Source organism: Rhineura floridana, chromosome 8 (assembly GCF_030035675.1).
Source record: "Rhineura floridana isolate rRhiFlo1 chromosome 8, rRhiFlo1.hap2, whole genome shotgun sequence".
Lineage (NCBI taxonomy): Eukaryota > Metazoa > Chordata > Lepidosauria > Squamata > Rhineuridae > Rhineura > Rhineura floridana.
Genome location: NC_084487.1, coordinates 5610921 through 5629797, shown reverse-complemented (window position 1 = coordinate 5629797; position 18877 = coordinate 5610921). Strand labels below are relative to the sequence as shown.

At 44.4% G+C, this 18877-nt stretch overlaps 1 protein-coding gene across 1 annotated transcript in view; it reads right to left on the bottom strand.

Annotated features, from left to right (window-relative positions):
* Positions 1-18877, bottom strand: part of TSGA13 (testis specific 13) — a 45057-nt gene that overhangs the window by 13496 nt on the left and 12684 nt on the right. Inside the window, exons 5-6 of the mRNA XM_061640331.1 lie at positions 6655-6731; positions 2232-2438 (exon numbers count right to left, since the gene is read on the bottom strand). Of these exons, the coding sequence (XP_061496315.1) occupies positions 2232-2438; positions 6655-6731 (284 nt within the window). The remainder of the gene's footprint in view (positions 1-2231; positions 2439-6654; positions 6732-18877) is intronic.

Here is an 18877-nt window from a genome sequence, read left to right as displayed (position 1 = left end):
GACAGACAGACAGACAGACAGACAGACTTTCTCCAGGATCAGCTAGGACTTGAAGCCGAGGACCTCCTGATCTACAGAACGGTCTTGTTCCGCAGAGCCTTTAGGAGGGACTGAAGGTAGAGCCTGACACTGATTTTATGCCTTCTACGTTAAATTTTACCTTTGTAGTCCCTTTAGTACAAATCCCTATATATATGTATATATATGTGCGTGTGTATAGTATTTTAATTGTATTTTAGTTTTTGTGATTTTACTGCTTACAATTTTATTATGTACGTGTTTGATTTTATTTTTGTAAGCCGCCCTGAGTGCCCTATTATAGGGTAGAAGGGCGGGATAGAAATATTTTAAATAAATAAATAACGCTGCCCCTCTGTAAGCTAGGAAGAAGGGAGGCAGTATGCTTCCAAATATCAGGTGCTGCAGGAGGGGAGAGCGCCCTTTCCACTCAGGCCCCACTTGGGGGGTTTCCCACGGGCACCTGGTTGGCCACTGTGAGAACAGGATGCTGGACTAGATGGGCCATAGGTCTGCTCCAGCTGGCTCTTCTAATGTTCTTATGTTCTTAAAGGGCTGCAGCATGATTCTTTCAACCAGGGGTAGCCCACCTAGTGCCCTTCAGAAGTTGATGGACTACAGCTCCCATCATCCTTGGCCATAGTGGATAAGATACGGAATCACATTCCCTGCGGTTGCTTGCAAAGGTGAAGCCCTGAACGACTTGAGCTCCAAATATCTGAAAGATTGCTTCCTTCCCTACAGAGCCTCTCAGGTGTTAAAATCAGCAGAAGGGGACCTCTTTGCAGTTCTGCTGCCCTCAGAGGTTCAGGGGATGGTGCCCCAGGGGGTGGCATTCTCAGTGGTGGCCCCTAAGTTGTTGAAAGCCCACAGATTGTGTCCGGCACCTTTTAATTTTATTTATTTATTAAATTTACATCCCAGAAGGAGCCCAGGGCAGCAAACAAAAAACTGAAAAGCCCTTTAAAACATCTCAGAAACAAAAGACTTTAAAACATATTAAAACAAAACATCTTTAAAAAACATATTAAAACAAACATCTTAAAAACAACTTTAAAAACATCTTAAAAAGCAGTTCCAGCTGGGATAAGGTCTCTCTTTAATTAGTGCCTATTTAAAAGGCTTGTTGAAAGGCGAAAATCTTCAGTAGGCGCCAAAAAGATAACAGAGATGCTGCTAAGGGGAGGGAATTCCACAGGGTAAATGCTGCCACACTAAAGGTCCATTTCCTATGTTGTCCAGAACGGACCTCCTGATAAGATGGTATCTGCAGGAGGCCCTCACCTGCAGAGTGCAGTGATCGGCTGGGTATATAAGGGATAAGACGGTCTTTCAGGTATCCTGGTCCCGAGCTGCATAAGGCTTTGTACACCAAAACCAAAACCTTGAACTTGGCCCGGTAGCCAGTGCAATTCACCGTACAGCTTTTATCCTATTCTGAGGACCCACCTCTTCACCCTGCCTTTTGACACTTGAGATATATATATAAAGAACTCTCCCTGGGGGGTCTGCTCCCAAGCTCAGGGCACAACCCATGCCTCCCTTACCAGGACTGAGTTAAACCAACACCAACCCTGCAAGGTAAGTAGACTGCCACCACCTCTTAAACCTAGTCACCCACTCTGGGCCAAGAGGAAACCCAAAGTGCCAGAAATAGACCTGCCAATGATTCCAAAAGACAAGAGCCAAAAATGCATTCCTTGTCTTGGAGCCTTAAGGCAAAATACCCAATTATGTGGTAATCTCTGGCTAATTGGCCAAGGTATTGCATTCAGAGCCAAATTCCCCCTGCAATGAACACACACTGGTAAATAAAATGTAACTTTATTAAAATCAAGTGCAAAAATATAGCAGCAAAATCATTCCTTAAATCAAGCACCCAAAAGGTAGATAAAATATAACAATTACAGAGAGTTCAAGTCACAATAAAAATAACAAACCTGCCTAGCCTATTCTATACTCACACTATAGGAAGACAGCCAGAATAACTTCATGGTTCCACATCTCCCTAGAGAATGCATAGCCTGGATAGCAATAGGAAGATGGAACTCCAACATCAGGTAATACCAAGGATCATTGGGGAACCGTAGATATATATATTAGGACCCTCTCTAGCTGTCAGTGGTACCCAGCTTCTCCAATATTAGGGGAGTAAATCATTCCCTCGTACAAAATCCTCTTTCGCTTTTAGCAAAGGGATGGCACCAACTTACCCGTCCTAACAGGTCTTCGGGAAAATACTGGAAAGGTGTTGAAAGCTGTTGCCCGGAAATGAAGAGAGGAAAGGGGTTGTTAGTCACAATCAAGGTGGTCTTGTCTTGATTGAACTCTGACGATCTCAACATGATGGCGATTTCTCCCTTGCGTCGCTCCAGGCGCTCTTGAAATTCAGCATCGGTCAAAGGAAGGAAGTACTGAGTCTACACAGGGACCAAGAGAGGAAAAGAGAAATAAACAAGGCCTCAGTTCATCTCCCAAAGAAGCTACTGTAATCATCATGCCCACTTTGTTACTCCTGATTATTTATTTTTCCCCAGTTCGAAAGCTGGGAATTGGGGAATGAGATTTGGCCTCACGGGTTAGGCCTGAGCCAGGAATGGGGAACCGGTGGCCCTCCAGATGTTGCTGGACTACAACTTCCATCACTCTTGACTATTGGGACATTCTGGTTCCTGGGGTTGCTGGGAGTTGAAGTCCAACAACGTTTGGAGGGGCCACAGGCACTAAGTCCCTAGTCTAAGACTGGAAAAGCAAAGAGTTTGGTTTTGTGTTAACATATGGGCCCCATCTGCCCATACATTTAAAGCAGTCTTCTACCACTTTAAACAGCCAGGGCTTCCTCCCAAAGAATCCTGGGAACTGTCGCTTGTGAAGGGTGCTGAGAGTTGTTAGGAGACCCGTGTTGCCCTCACAGAGCTACAAATCCCAGAGTGGTTGAACGGTCAACCCCACTTCCCAGAAACTCTGGAAATGGTAGTTCTGGGAGGGGAATAAGGGTCTCTTGTCTTAACAATTCTCTACACCCTTTAACAAACCACAGTTCCCAGGATTCTTTGGGGGAAGCCATGACTGCTTAAAGTGGTATGATACTGCTTTAAATGCATGGCAGATGGGGCCATGCATTCTGTTTCAGTTTGGGCTATACTGAGGCATGAGGCTTTGTCATTCTTGAATGGAAGAGTGCAGTTTTTCCAGGAAAAGTGGCAGTTGGCAGATCCCTTACCCAGTTTCCTGAAATGTTAGTGCTGGTGGAGATGCCGTTTTCCTGTGGCCACCACAAAACCTTCAGTCCCCATCATGCTCTGCTCTCAGTTCCCCTTGCAGTCCTCTTCTGCTGCCTACTATTCACTCTTTGAGAGGCTATATTTGAGCTTTTTCGCCACTCTGGCTATTGCTGACGGTGACCAGTTCTTTCAGTTCTTCCTCCATAAATACTGTGATTGGCCTGTAGCCAGTGTATTTGGCCAGTAGACCAGTATTGGTCTACTAGCCAATCACTCTTCTTGTATTAGCACATGGCATTGTGATTTGTCGCCTACAGAGGCACAGAGGATAGTTGCACCACTATGCAGTGGCTGGCAAAGTGGTCCCTTCTGGGGAAATTGTTGCGATGTCATTTGTGGCAAGTGTGATGGAAAAGATGAAAAACATGATGGTTTGGGTAACAGGGCCACAAGAGCCAAGCAAAACACTGAGAAATGTTGAGCCTGTGCCGAAGGCCTCTTTTCACAGCCAACAAAGGTGTGTTGCAAGTAGGGATGGAAAGATCTGTCAATTTTTGTCTCTCACTTTCTCACTTTTCTATGGTTAAATTCAGTCCTCTACATTTCTGCATCTGGCTGGCCTCTTTGAGAACAGGATGCTGGAGTAGACGGGCCTTTCTTATGTTCTCTAGTTCACAGTGCGCCTTTTATTTGTACATTAATACTGTAGCACAGTTCGCAGCTGAGGTTGCAAAGAGTTTTCTTTAAATGGTGAAATTTCCCCCACTCTCACTGAGCACATGCACACGCATGGATTGAAAAACCTGTCAATTTCGGTTCTCTCAGTTTCTAATTTTTCCAGTCTTAAATTCAGTTCTCCACATTTCTGCAGCAATTCGCAATTTTTTTTTTACAAAAAATCCTCATGAAAATCCTCCAGCTTTTTAGGGCAAATTTCTCCTAATAAACACATTTTTGTAGGAAGTTTTGATTAATGTGTATATTTTTGCAGGCCATTTCTTATTATATAATGCATGTTATTTTCACTTATATATTCATGTTTATGCACACTTTCCTCTAATAGATGCATTTTTGTAAACATTGTTTGGTTGGTAAACTGCACTGCAAAATTCAAATAAGTGCAACTGTCAAAGGATGGCTGTGTTTCAGTTCTCTTACTGTTTTGGAAAGTGCTAATTTGATAGATTTTGCTTGAAATGTGAATTGAATTGAAATTCTCACCCATCCCTAACACACACACACACATGCACCAGATCCTGTGTTTCCACCTGCAAAGCATGTCTCCCAATTAGAAGAGTAGGGACTCCTGCCCAAATGTAACATCCGGCATCCTCTTCTGAGAGCAAGTGATGCTGTCACATCTCTGTGTTGGGAGTTACTGGATTTTTGGCCATGTGGTTTTCCCTTTCACAGAGCTACAGTTCCTAGCACCTTTAACATTCTTTAGGGAAAGTCATATGCTTTAAATGCATGGTGTGTATGCCTCCTTTATTTATTCAATAGCATTCAAGCCCTTGCAGCCTTCTGATTGGTTACCAGCAGGGGGCAACACATCTCTGCTCTGGGAGTGATTAGGTGGCCCGATCGCAGCTGATTTGCAGAGCCTCCCCACGCCACTCAGCTGTGACCAACAGGAAAGCAGCAAGGCCTTGAGTATTCTCCAGAATCAGAGCTTGGAAAAGTTACTTTTTTAAACTACAACTCCCATCAGCCCCAGCCAGCATGGCCACTGGATTGGGCTGATGGGAGTTGTAGTTCAAAAAAAGTAACTTTTCCAAGCTCTGCTCCAGATAAATGGAGGCCAAAAGCAAACACCCATTCAGTCTCCTTGTCTGGTTGCATTGGAGCCTGGTGATTCCAATGTTGGTGGGGCAGTGAATCTGCTCCAGGTTTTAGTCCGAACTTTTAAGGAGCTGTGCAAGGTGCACCTTCTTTGCCTCTCATCAGCTGACTCTCAGGGGTTACGCAGCCTTTCATCTCAAAGGTTCCTGTTCCATTTAATCATTTGCATTTTACGGTATTCATTTTTTAAATTAACAACTATTAGCAATAAACAATAATGAACAAAACTCCAGTCCAAACAATAAATAGTTGCTTGTCATCACTATATTACACAACTGAATAAATTAAATATAAATTAACATTTACAATGTTTCTTCTAGAAAAAAATAAAAATTGAATGTACCGCTGCAAGAGACAATGATTATCATGACAGTATTTTATAAAAGGTGACCAATTTTCCCAGAATGTGTTTCTACATTCACATGCCATTCAAGTTCCTGATCTACTCATCCTGGCAGAACCTCTCAGTTCCATGGATTTGTCTGCCTGACAAAGCAAGGTCAGCACAAGTCAAGACATAAGCTAGCCACATAGCAGAGAAACCATATATATGCTTTCCCATATATCAAACACCGCACATAAGCGACTGTTCAGGGGTGGCGTCAGTAGACGGCATGGTCAGGTGTCTGCCAATGGCCCTGACGCTCAAGGGCCCACAACTAATGTTGCTCACTTTCCTACCCCTGGCACTGGCTGCCTACCATCAGGGTCCCTGCCTGGTGCCACTGCCCGCTGGCACTGCCAGTCCTCTTACATATTTACCCGGCGGGTGATGCATCTGGATGGGAACAGACCTGTCACTCCAGTCTCTGGCGGGTGGTGGCCCCCTTAGACTCCCCCAACTCCAGTGCCCAATGTTGTCAGAGGGCATGACACTCGGGGGAATAGAAGATGGCAGGCATCTCAACCACAGGTCAGAGCTGAGTAATGGGTGCATCTCCCTCCCGTCCAAAGCACCTGCTGCTAGGGGGACAGGGTGAGTGGCAGCAGCAACCCCATCAGGAAGAGATGGAGATGAGTCATCAGTTCTCTCAATTTCTCATTTTCCAATCTTAAATTCAGTTCTGCAGCAATTTGCCTTCTTTCTAATCCTTACAAAAATGCTTCAGCTTTTTACTGTGAATTTCTCCCGATAAGCACATTTTTGTATGCTGTTGAGCACATTCTTGCAAGCACTTTCACCTAACAAAATGCATTTCACTCTGTGATTTTCATCAATAGATTCATTTGATGCAATTTTGTAAACATTATTCGGTTGGCGAACTGCATTGCAAGATTCAGAGAAGTGCACATTTTGAAGGATGGCTGTGTTTCGGTTCTGATATTGTTTTGGAAAGTTTGATAGATTCAGCTTTAAATGCAACCTGAATCCGATTTCTCCCTCATCCTTAAGTGGCAGGGGAGGCGGCAGCCAAGCTGTGAGTGGGGGAAGGGGGCTGGCAAGCACTGAAGGCCCACTAAAGTCTTGCATTGGCTGCCCTGAAACTGTTTGCTAGGTCCAATGAGCTGTTTTTAACTCTTGCGTTGGCACCTTTACATTCTGGACAAGGAGCAGTCGATATTCACTTACCAAGTTAGGAGGGTGTGAATAAATCACCTCATGCTTCAGGTGGAACTGAGCGCACATCCTGCATATATGAACTCCACCTGGAATGGCATAAGCAACAGTAGCACATCATGTTCTGTCGTGCTGACTTCCAAGAGGCCTCCAAATCGAATCTCGTTTCTGTGGCATACAGGCACTTCCCCAGGGTTTTTTAAAAGCAGTTTTTCCACCTGCACAAATTCCTCATCAGACACCCCACGCTACTAAAAAAAAAAAGCAACTTAAAACCCAAACAAGCAGAAAGGGAGCTTTGCTCCTTGCTTACACTCTGTATCACTGCTTGTTTCTCCATAGGAGTCAGCAGTTCTCATCTACTATGACAGAGTAACAATTCATTTATGAATCTGCCTTAGACCAGTAGCTAACAGGAGTACTTCAGGGGTATTTACAGGGATGCAATGCAACTTTACCCACCTGGCGATGAAGGTGAAGACGAGGAGGTTCCAGCGCCAAAACAGGAGGACTTTAAAATGGTTTGGGACATTTTGTTTTAAATATGAAAACTGAGCACTGCCTACCCTTACAGAATTTGTGCCTGTGCTGTCCTTGACATAGCCAGTCCTTTAATGAACACATACCACTATCTTATTCCCCCCTTTGTTCAAACGGCACATTATCGCTTTCCAGTGTTTTCCAACTCCACACTTTATCTCCTTCCTTTCCCCTAGGTGGCAAAAAACACCTTCCTTTCCCCTAGGTGGCGAGATGCCCTAGGGTCAGTGCTTGCCGGAGTCGCTTCCTTTGCGAGGAAAGACAGCTGGAGAGTTGGGGCATATTTGTACTACTCGATTTACTTCCAAATATACCGCCAGTGTGGTGTAGTGGTTAAGGTGTTGGACTAGGACCTGGGAGACCAGGGTTCGAATCCCCACACAGCCATGAAGCTCACTGGGTGACCGTGGGCCAGTCACTGCCTCTCAGCCTCATGAAAACCCTATTCATAAGGTTGCCATGTCAGAATTGACTTGAAGGCACTACATTTACATTTTATACAGTTAGATGGAGGCAAACACCTTGATTCCCCAGAGAGGGATCTAGTACCCCACAATGATTTTAAATTAAAACCCAACCTTAGCTGGGGGATGGGAGAAGGAGGCATGACCTTTCCTTAACCCAGGAGTGTAGAACTGGATCCAGTCAGTGGGCTGGATCCAGATCTAGCCCACCCTCAGAGAGCTACTCTTGAAAGGTGGGCAGGGCCACCCACCTGTCAATCATTTGAGGCGATATAATGTCAGATGAACATAAGAACATAAGAAGAGCCTGCTGGATCAGGCCAGTGGCCCATCTAGTCCAGCATCCTGTTCTCACAGTGGCCAACCAGGTGCCTGGGGGAAGCCCGCAAGCAGGACCCGAGTGCAAGAACACTCTCCCCTCCTGAGGCTTCCGGCAACTGGTTTTCAGAAGCATGTTGCCTCTGACTAGGGTGGCACAGCACAGCCATCACGGCTAGTAGCCATTGATAGCCCTGTCCTCCATGAATTTGTCTAATCTTCTTTTAAAGCCATCCAAGCTGGTGGCCATTACTGCATCTTGTGGGAGCAAATTCCATAGTTTAACTATGCGCTGAGTAAAGAAATACTTCCTTTTGTCTGTCCTGAATCTTCCAACATTCAGCTTCTTTGAATGTCCACGAGTTCTAGTATTATGAGAGAGGGAGAAGAACTTTTCTCTATCCACTTTCTCAATGCCATGCATAATTTTATACACTTCTATCATGTCTCCTCTGACCCGCCTTTTCTCTAAACTAAAAAGCCCCAAATGCTGCAACCTTTCCTCGTAAGGGAGTCGCTCCATCCCCTTGATCATTCTGGTTGCCCTCTTCTGAACCTTTTCCAAGTCTATAATATCCTTTTTGAGATGAGGCAACCAGAACTGTACACAGTATTCCAAATGCGGCCGCACCATAGATTTATACAACGGCATTATGATATCGGCTGTTTTATTTTCAATACCTTTCCTAATTATCGCTAGCATGGAATTTGCCTTTTTCACAGCTGCCGCACACTGGGTCGACATTTTCATCGTGCTGTCCACTACAACCCTGAGGTCTCTCTCCTGGTCGGTCACCGCCAGTTCAGACCCCATCAGCGTATATGTGAAATTAAGATTTTTTGCTCCAATATGCATAATTTTACACTTGTTTATATTGAATTGCATTTGCCATTTTTCCACCCATTCACTCAGTTTAGAGAGATCTTTTTGGAGCTCTTCGCAATCCCTTTTTGTTTTAACAACCCTGAACAATTTAGTGTCGTCAGCAAACTTGGCCACTTCACTGCTCACTCCTAATTCTAGGTCATTAATGAACAAGTTGAAAAGTACAGGTCCCAATACCGATCCTTGAGGGACTCCACTTTCTACAGCCCTCCATTGGGAGAACTGTCCGTTTATTCCTACTCTCTGCTTTCTGCTTCTTAACCAATTCCTTATCCACAAGAGGACCTCTCCTCTTATTCCATGACTGCTAAGCTTCCTCAGAAGTCTTTGGTGAGGTATCTTGTCAAACACTTTTTGAAAGTCTAAGTACGCTATGTCCACTGGATCACCTCTATATGCTTGTTGACACTCTCAAAGAATTCTAATAGGTTACTGAGACAGGACTTTCCCTTGCAGAAGCCATGCTGGCTCTGCTTCAGCAAGGCTTGTTCTTCTATGTGCTTAGTTAATCTAGCTTTAATAATACTTTCTACCAGTTTTCCAGGGACAGAAGTTAAGCTAACTGGCCTGTAATTTCCGGGATCCCCCCGGATCCCTTTTTGAATATTGGCGTTACGTTTGCCACTTTCCAGTCCTCAGGCACGGAGGAGGACCCAAGGGACAAGTTACATATTTTAGTTAGCAGATCAGCAATTTCACATTTGAATCTTTGAGAACTCTCGGGTGGATGCCATCCGGGCCCGGTGATTTGTCAGTTTTTATATTGTCCATTAAGCCTAGACCTTCCTCTCTCTTTACCACTATTTGTCTCAGTTCCTCAGAATACCTTCCTGCAAATGTTAGTTCAGGTTCAGGGATCTGCCCTATATCTTCCACTGTGAAGACAGATGCAAAGAATTCATTTAGCTTCTCTGCAATCTCCTTATCGTTCTTTAGTACACCTTTGACTCCCTTATCATCCAAGGGTCCAATCGCCTCCCTAGATGGTCTCCTGCTTTGAATGTATTTATAGAATTTTTTGTTGTTAGTTTTTATGTTCTTAGCAATGTGCTCCTCAAATTCTTTTTTAGCATCCCTTATTGTCTTCTTGCATTTCTTTTGCCAGAGTTTGTGTTCTTTTTTATTTTCTTCATTCGGACAAGACTTCCATTTTCTGAAGGATGACTTTTTGCCTCTAAGAGCTTCCTTGACTTTGCTCGTTAACCATGCTGGCATCTTCTTGGCCCTGGCGGTACCTTTTCTGATCTGCGGTATGCACTCCAGTTGAGCTTCTAATATAGTGTTTTTAAACAACTTCCAAGCATTTTCAAGTGATGTGACCCTCTGGACTTTGTTTTTCAGCTTTCTTTTTACCAATCCCCTCATTTTTGTGAAGTTTCCTCTTTTGAAGTCAAATGTGACTGTGTTGGATTTTCTTGGCAATTGGCCATTTACATGTATGTTTAATTTAATAGCACTGTGGTCACTGCTCCCAATCGGTTCGACAACACTTACATCTCGCACCAGGTCCTGGTCCCCACTGAGGATTAAGTCCAGGGTTGCCATCCCTCTGGTCGGTTCCATGACCAACTGGTCTAGGGAATAGTCATTTAGAATATCTAGAAACTTTGCTTCTTTGTCATGACTGGAACACATATGCGGCCAGTCTATGTCCGGGTAGTTGAAGTCACCCATTACTACCACATTTCCTAGTTTCGATGCTTCCTCAATTTCATATCTCATCTCAAGGTCTCCCTGAGCATTTTGATCAGGGGGATGATAGATCGTTCCCAGTATTAAGTCCCTCCTGGGGCATGGTATCACCACCCACAACGATTCTGTGGAGGAGTCTGCCTCTTTTGGGGTTTCGAGCTTGCTGGATTCAATGCCTTCTTTCACGTATAGAGCGACTCCGCCACCAATACGTCCTTCCCTGTCCTTCCGATATAATTCCGATATAATATGTTTCAAACTTCAAAGGAAAAACTTCCAAATCTTCCCTCCCCGTGAATACCAGAAGTGCCCTGCTGTTATACAAATGTTGTACCCCCTTCAGTAAAGCATATTTCCTTATGGAGAGGTTACATTTGTTGTCTTAGGGATGTTCTTGTATAATGCTCCTGTTTGTATATTTGAATATACTCCTCTTTTTTTTCGTTTTCCCTCTCTGTTTATATTTATATAAATACTTTACTCTCTCCCCCCTTCTTTCTCCCCTTTCCCCTTTTTTCCCCTTTTGTCTCCTTTTCTTCACTAAGAGAAAGCATTGACTGAAGAAATAAGCAAGTTGTAATTGAAGAGATACTTGATTTGGCCAAATGTACTGTTTATGTTTGATGTTAACGTTGTACGGTCACCCCTGTAGTTTGAGGGGTCTACAGGATTATGTTGTTACAGTAAAACTTTAATAAAAACTTTATTTAAAAAAAAGTGCCCTGCTGGATCAGGCCAAAGGGGGCTCATCTAATCCAGCACCCTGTTCTCACAGTGGCCAACCAGGTGCCCCAATGGGAAGCCTATAAATAGGGCCTGAGTGCAAGAGGACTCTCCCCTCTTGCAGTTTTCAGCAACTGGTATTCAGAAGCATACCGCCTCGGACAGTGAAGGCAGAACACAGCCATTGCGGCAAGTAGCCATTCAGGCAAGGGCTACAAAGGAAGAACCTTTCCAGCCACAGCTTGAATTCAAGGCACGGCTGCTAAAATTAATGCCAAAAGCAGGGTTTGCTTCCTGCACTTAATTTAAACGCTGTGCCTATGACAAGGCTCACTTTTTGCCAGGGAATGGCTCCAACTAGGAGCTCTGATGGGCGAAACACAGCTGTCTGTCTACCCTGGCACTTATTCAAATTGTGTGATGCACTTCACTAACCAAACAATGTTTACAAAATGGATCTATGGGGAAAGTATGCATAAAAATGAATGCATGAGTAAAAACAACATGCAAAAATGCATTATATGATGAGCAATGACTTGTAAAACAGTGCATTTAGTCAAAACTGACTATAAAATGTGTTTATTAGAAGAAATTCACACTAACATGCTGGAGAATTTTCATGATGATTTAAAACACATACACACACACATGCAGATTGCTGCAGGAATGTGGAGAGCTGAATTTAAGACTGGAAAAATTAGAAAGTGAGAGAAATGAAGCTGGCAGATGTTTCCATCCCTAGCTGGGGGAGGAGTTGATCCCAGCGGGGCTTGCACTGGACGGTGATATCAATTGCATATGACATCAGATGTCTGACAGGTGGGCAGCCCTGAGAAAGTGGCCTGTGAAGGGCTGGACAAACCCAGTTCCCCAGCTGCTGATGACAATCAGAAGAGGAGCTCGCAGAGGGACACCTCTTCAGCAAGAACTTGCTGATACAACTAGATCCAAGGTGACACTAAGGGAATGGAGACTCTAGTTCCCATCACCAGGTGGGGCAGAGCTACCTGTGCTAGCTGCCCGGCAGGTGGGTCGCCTTTGCTTACCGGAAGGGAGAGGGGGCAGCAAAGTCAGTATGATACAAATGCACTGGCAGGAGCACCAGATTTTTCCTTGGTGCATTTGCACTACACCGACCAGCCCACCCTCTCTCCCTCTCCATAAGCAACAGGGACCCATTGCCAGGTAGCTAGCATAGCTAGCTCTGCCCTGCTCAGCAAGCCGCTTCTTTCTTTCTTTCTTATTTGATTTATATCCCGCCCTTCCTCCAACACAAACTGACCTGATCCACGTCTCTCAGGCTACAAATACCTTTACAGAGAAACCCATTCAGAAATGCATACTCAACAGATTCCACTCCTGTTAAAGGATTTCAGCCTCTAGTTATAGGATTTCCAGTAGAAAGCCTGGCGCAGACCCTGGGAATAGCTTGCCAATCAGAGGAGACAACTGTGGGCCATGCAGATAAAGGCTGGTTACAGCAAACAGACATCACAATGCTGGGAATAAAGGCAGAGGTCAGCAGCACCAAGCATCCTCAGGCAGCTTTCAGGGCCATAGCATCCTGGCAGTCAGGCAGGCAGGGCCGGTCCATCCGTTTGGCAAGCTGAGCCCTTTTCCTCAGGTGGTAGACTGGGAAGGTTGGCAGATCAGTCCACTCCCCACTCCCCAATACATCCGCCACTGCCTTGAGCCTGTAGCCTTGCCTGCTTGCAGAGCTGCCTGCTGGTGTTTTGCTGGATGGGTGGGTGGCTGCTGCCACTGGCCAGCCCAGCACCTGCTCCCTAGGACTCTAACAGTGCCACCACCATTGTGACTCTGCTGCAACTGCAAGGCTCCAGAAGGGCTGCCCAGATCACTTGCCTATTCCTCGAGCGTCCTCAGACCGAAGCCTTGCATGGCCCTGGGCAGGAGCACCGTTTAAAGTTTCACAGTTGTAAACTGAAATATTGTTTGTTTGCTTATTTCAAAAGCTTTTATGTACTGCGTAATATTTCAAAAATCTCTGAGCATTGAACAGTATTTGTCAACTACGGAAAAATGGCTGTGGCCCAAGCATCTCCAAGACCTCCTTGCTCGCGAAATCTCACTCTGGGGTAGGGATGAGCGAGACTTTATAAAGTTCACACTTTCCGAAACAATCTGAGAACCAAAACACAGCCATCCCTCGAAATTTGCACTTATTTGAATTTTGCAATGCAGTTCGCCAACCAATGTTTACAAAAATGCACATATTGGGGGAAGTGGGCTTAAAAATGAACATGTGAGTCAACATGCATAAAACGCATTATGTAACAATAAATGGCTTGCAAAAATGTGTATATAAGTCAAAACTGCCTAAAAATGTGTTTATTAGGAGAAAATGGCAATAAAATACTGGGGAATGTTCATGAGGATTTTAAAAAAAGAAATCACAACTTGCTGCAAAAATGTGGAGAACTGAATGTAAGACTGGAAAAATGAGAAAGAGAGTGAATCAAAATGGACAGATCTTCCCATCCCTATTCTGGGAAAGGGTCCTATGGGTTGCAGTTAACTAAGTCCCGTTGAAATTAATGAACCTAAATTTGTCATATCTATTAACTTCAAGGGGTCTTCTCGGAGAAGGACTACTGTTAAATACCACCCTGCGTTCCTCAGAGGGAGAGAGGGCCAAGGTGGTCCCAAAGGCAGCCACAGAGGTGGGCGATGGAAACAGCAGTAGGGGGTGAAATGTCTTGCGCACCCTCTGCTGTTAGGTGCCACTGCTGACATTGCACCAGGCAGCTACGTCAGTGAGCTACTCACCAAGGGTGTAGCCATTCAGGGCCATGGGGGGGTCATAGACCCCTTACTTTTTTGGGTGTAGGGTTCCAGCCAGGTTCCTATGGATGAGCCAATCAACATGAAAGAGGAGCGTGTTAGCCATTGAGTCCTTGTCCTTAGATTGTGCTGATTGGAGACAATCATAGTGAAAGGAGACTAACCAGTCACTGAGAAGACTCTTCTCTGTAGCTAACACACAGCAATGCAGATTGGCTCCTAGGCCTGTCTGTTGTAGCCGAGGGTGGACTCGAGATGACACAGAGATTAGGGAAACTGGAAAGGAGGTGTGGCTGTGACTATCATGAAGGGACCCTGCACTTCTGAATTTGCCACTACACTACTGCTGCCCACCCCATTAATTACCCACAATGCTTACAGGACACTGTGGGGAATCTGAATGGCAGCCGCCATTTTAATTTCCCACAGATCCCCTGAGCAACATCACATCAGGGACATTGTGGGTAATTAAACGGCAGGCACAGCACTGATACCTGCTGCCAGGAGCAGACAAGCCCACTGAAGGACACTGAATTAGAAGGGATCCCCTCAGAGGGCATGTTGCCAGGTGCCCCTCAAACCCGGAGCCAGCCCAGGAGGCAATGAGAGGGGCCCTAAAAGGGACAGAAAGTAGCCAACGCTGCATGGGGTGGAGAGAGAAAAATATTTAGCATCTATATAGCACTTCCTGCATATTCAAAAGAGTTCCATGGGCAGCACCACAGGAATCCTTAACAACTATCTTGTAAGGTAGGTCAGTGTCCCTTCCTTGTAGATGGCTGGGTAGGTCTGCTGCTGACCGTAAAAGTGGCTTGTCTAAGGTCAGCTAGCCAGTTCATGGCTGAGGTAAAATCTGAGCTGGGAGCATCCTTGCTCATGTACTTATTTTTTATTTTACTTATTTACCAAGATTTACATACCATTCAATCCAAAAATGAAATCTCTGCGGTTTGCATGAAATTGTATAAAGTACTCATTAAGAAATAGCCACAACACAAGCAGACATAATGAAATGATCAAAATTATAATCGACAGGTTTTAGAAACAAACTTAAATAATAAAATTGCACATCCAGGCAGGCTTGTCTAAAGAAAAAGGTTTTCAGCAGGTGTCAGAAACATTTACAACAAAGGTACCTGCCATATCATGTACAGCTCCAAAGGACAGGTGCTGCCACAGATTTCTGGCAAGTGTGGAATGAATATTATGTGGTATCAGTAGTGTAGTGGCAAATTCAGAAGTGCAGGATCCCTTAGTGACAGTTCAAGCTACGCCACCCCCTTTTTTTGCTGCTGGGTTGAGATGAGATCCTTGTTGAGAATGAGATCCACAACAACAGAAGCTCCTAGGAGCCAATAAGCATGAGAGGGGAGAATGTTAGCTACTGAGAAGATTCTTCTCAGCGGCTGACTCACCTCCTTTCACTCTGTCTCCAACTAGCAGGAAAGGACAAGGAAGCATATCAGAAGACTCTTCTCAGTGGCTAACACACTCCCCTTTCATACTGATTGGCTCATAGGATGCTAGATACAGAGGGACCCTGCTGGACCCTGTTCCCAAAAAAGTAAGGGGATTAAGATCCCCTAAGACCCTGGACGACTACACCCGTGTAGCACATGTAAAAAAGCCTTACCATACAAGCCAGATAATGAGAGATAATAGGGAAATGAGAGAAAAGCCAATTGGCAAGAGGCCATCTTTTCCCATTTGCCCAAGGTAGTGACAAACCACCTCCAATGTGCTGAAAGCACCCAGGCCTAGGGAGGTGTTAGAATTCCACCCAATTCGGATATGGTACCGAATTTTCCATTAATTTGCATATTCTCAATTGTTAAGGACAGGATTTTAATGTAGCAAATTTCCACAGCTATTTGTGAAAACAGTTTTTTTTAAAAAAAAATCCACCTTTAAAATATTGATTGTAAGAATTATAATTTATTTTCTTTAAAATAATATTTCCTTTAAAAATATTGATATTAATATCAGTATTTTTTTCCTGAGCGAATAAAAACACAGATCTGTAAAAGGAACGGCTAGCGGATAAAGAACAAACTTGAATCGATGCCAGCCTGTTAGGTCGATGGAATGCTTTTGAACTGGCACCGGCCAACAGATCCCATCCCTACCCAGGTCTGGACTAGGAGCAAGTTTATTTGCATCATTGATACATGATGACATTTGAATCCTGGCTGGCTCTCTACTGTGGACACAGAAGCACCCAATGTGGTTAAGATTAATTTTAAAAAGAATACACATGCCATAATAAAACAGTAAAGGACTGTGTGTTCAACTAAGTCCTACTCAGAGAGCAGACCCATTGAAATTAATGAACTGAAGTTAGTCATGTCTATTAACTTCAATGGGTCTACTATGAGTAGGACTAGCACTGAATACCACCTAAAACATCTAGCACAGCCTTTTGCCAACCTGACACCCTCCAGATCTGTTGGACTACCATCAGCCCCACACCTTAGCCCAGTGGGTTCATCTGCACAGACCTGGATGCATGTATGTGTTAGTGTTAAATACCACCCAAGCACTTGGGCATTTAACAGCTATAATAAACTGGGGGGGGGAGACTGAGCACCCTTTTCTCCTTTGTTTTCTTGCATCCTGAGAACTATGGTTCACCTCACAGAGCTACCAATTCCCAGCATCCTTAATAAACTACAGTTCCCATGATATTTGGGGGTGGGAAGGCATGTGTTTTAAATATATGGTGGGCACCTGCCCATAGTGCATTAGTGATGGATTTCTACTGGGTCATCCACACAGCATTCCTCTTTATCAGTTGGTCTGCGATGCATCCAATGTTTATTTATTTATTTATTTTATTAAATTTATATACCGCCCCATAGCCGAAGCTCTCTTGGTGGTTCACAACAGTCATACATCAAATACAAATAAACCACATATTTAGACAATTTAAAAACAACTTTAAAATTTTTAAATTCTTAAAAAAGTTAAAAAACAATTTTTAACACATACTAAAATGCCTGGGAGAAGAGGAGAGTTTTGACCTGGCGCCGAAAAGATAATAATGTTGGCGCCAGGCGTACCTCATCAGGAAGATTGTTCCATAATTCGGGGGCCACCACTGAAAAGGCCCTTTTTCTTGTTGATACCCTCCGAGCTTCCCTATGAGTAGGCACCCGGAGGAGGGTCTTCGATGTTGAGCGTAGTGTACGGGTAGGTTCATATCAGGAGAGGCGTTCCATCAGGTATTGTGGTCCCGAACCATATAAGGCTTTATAGGTTAACACCAGCACTTTGAACCGGGCCCGGAAACATATAGGCAGCCAATGCAAGCGGGCCAGAATCGGTGTTATATGTTCAGACCGCCGGGTCCCTGTTATCAATCTGGCCACTGCATTTTGTACGAGCTGCAGTTTCTGAACCGTCTTCAAAGGCAGCCCCACGTAGAGCGCATTGCAGTAATCTAATTTAGAGGTTACCAGAGCATGAACAACTGAAGCGAGGTTCTCTCTGTCCAGTAATGTTATCACGTTACTGCTGTCTGGAGGGGCTCAAATAAACCCTGAAACATTTGTGGCATAAAAAGGGACAGGATTCCTGCAAGAAGTTACAGAGGACAGACACTGATTGGAAATGAAGCAGTGTGTCTGCCCCCAAACATGCAAGCGCAAACATTATTGAAAGTGGGATCACATATAATCATCCCAATAACATGATGAGCACAAATAGGGCCAGCACCAGGCATGACTGGGCCTTTGGGCACTAGCCTGCCCCAGGTCTGCGATGCTGTAGCCCAACTCACCATACAGGCAGCGTGGGACTAATAAGCCTGCCTGCACATCCCACCTACCTCTCCTGTCCCTGTGAACGACGTGTCCACTGCGTGAGCATGTCTACCATCAACCAAGATGGCGGCAAGGTAGTCAGCCCCATAGGGATGCCTCTGTTGCCATCTTGATTGATTGCAGACATGTGTGCACTGTGTGCATGCCTACCATCAACCAAGATGGCAGTGGGGGTATCAGCCCCTTAGGGAATTCCACATTGCCATATTGATTGATGGCAGGCATGTGTGGGCAGCGTGCATGTCATTCACAGGACCAGGAGACGTAGGTGGGGCGTATATGCGGGCTTATTGAAGCCTACACTGACTATATTTGGGGGGGTGCCTGGGAGCTCCCTCTCGGCAATCTGCTGCGGATCGTGGAACAGGAGTGGTACCCTCTCACCCTAAGGAGAGGCCCTTCAGGGGCCCCTGTGGACCGTAGAGGCCCTTGGCTAAGGCCCGACCTGGCCACCCTCTGGTGCCGGCCCTGAGCACAAATTATCATGAATGCACAATTAAAAGGATGTCTGGAGGGGGTCTAGGTCTACATGTGCATTCATGCGTATATGTATTAAGATATTATATTTTTATTTTCCTTTTCGTGATGCGTAAGCTGATATACTGAGCACATTCAAATATTGTCAAATATTACATGAAGCTGTTGGGCAAAGCTGCCTACATTATTATTATTATTATTATTATTATTGATGATGATGGTGATACTACTACTACTACTACTACTAATAATAATAATAATAATAACAACAACAACATTTCTATACTGCCCCATAGCTGAAGCTCTCTGGACGGTTTAGATCATAAAATTCAATATACAATATATAATATACAATTCATATTTGGTATAATTAAAAGGAAAAACAATACATCACATTTTAAATAAACATAACTAAACAATAAATCTCAACAATGTACATAATATAATAACAGAATAAAACAAACCTAACAATTATAAAAATATCTAAAAATATTCTGCAATGTCCCATTGTG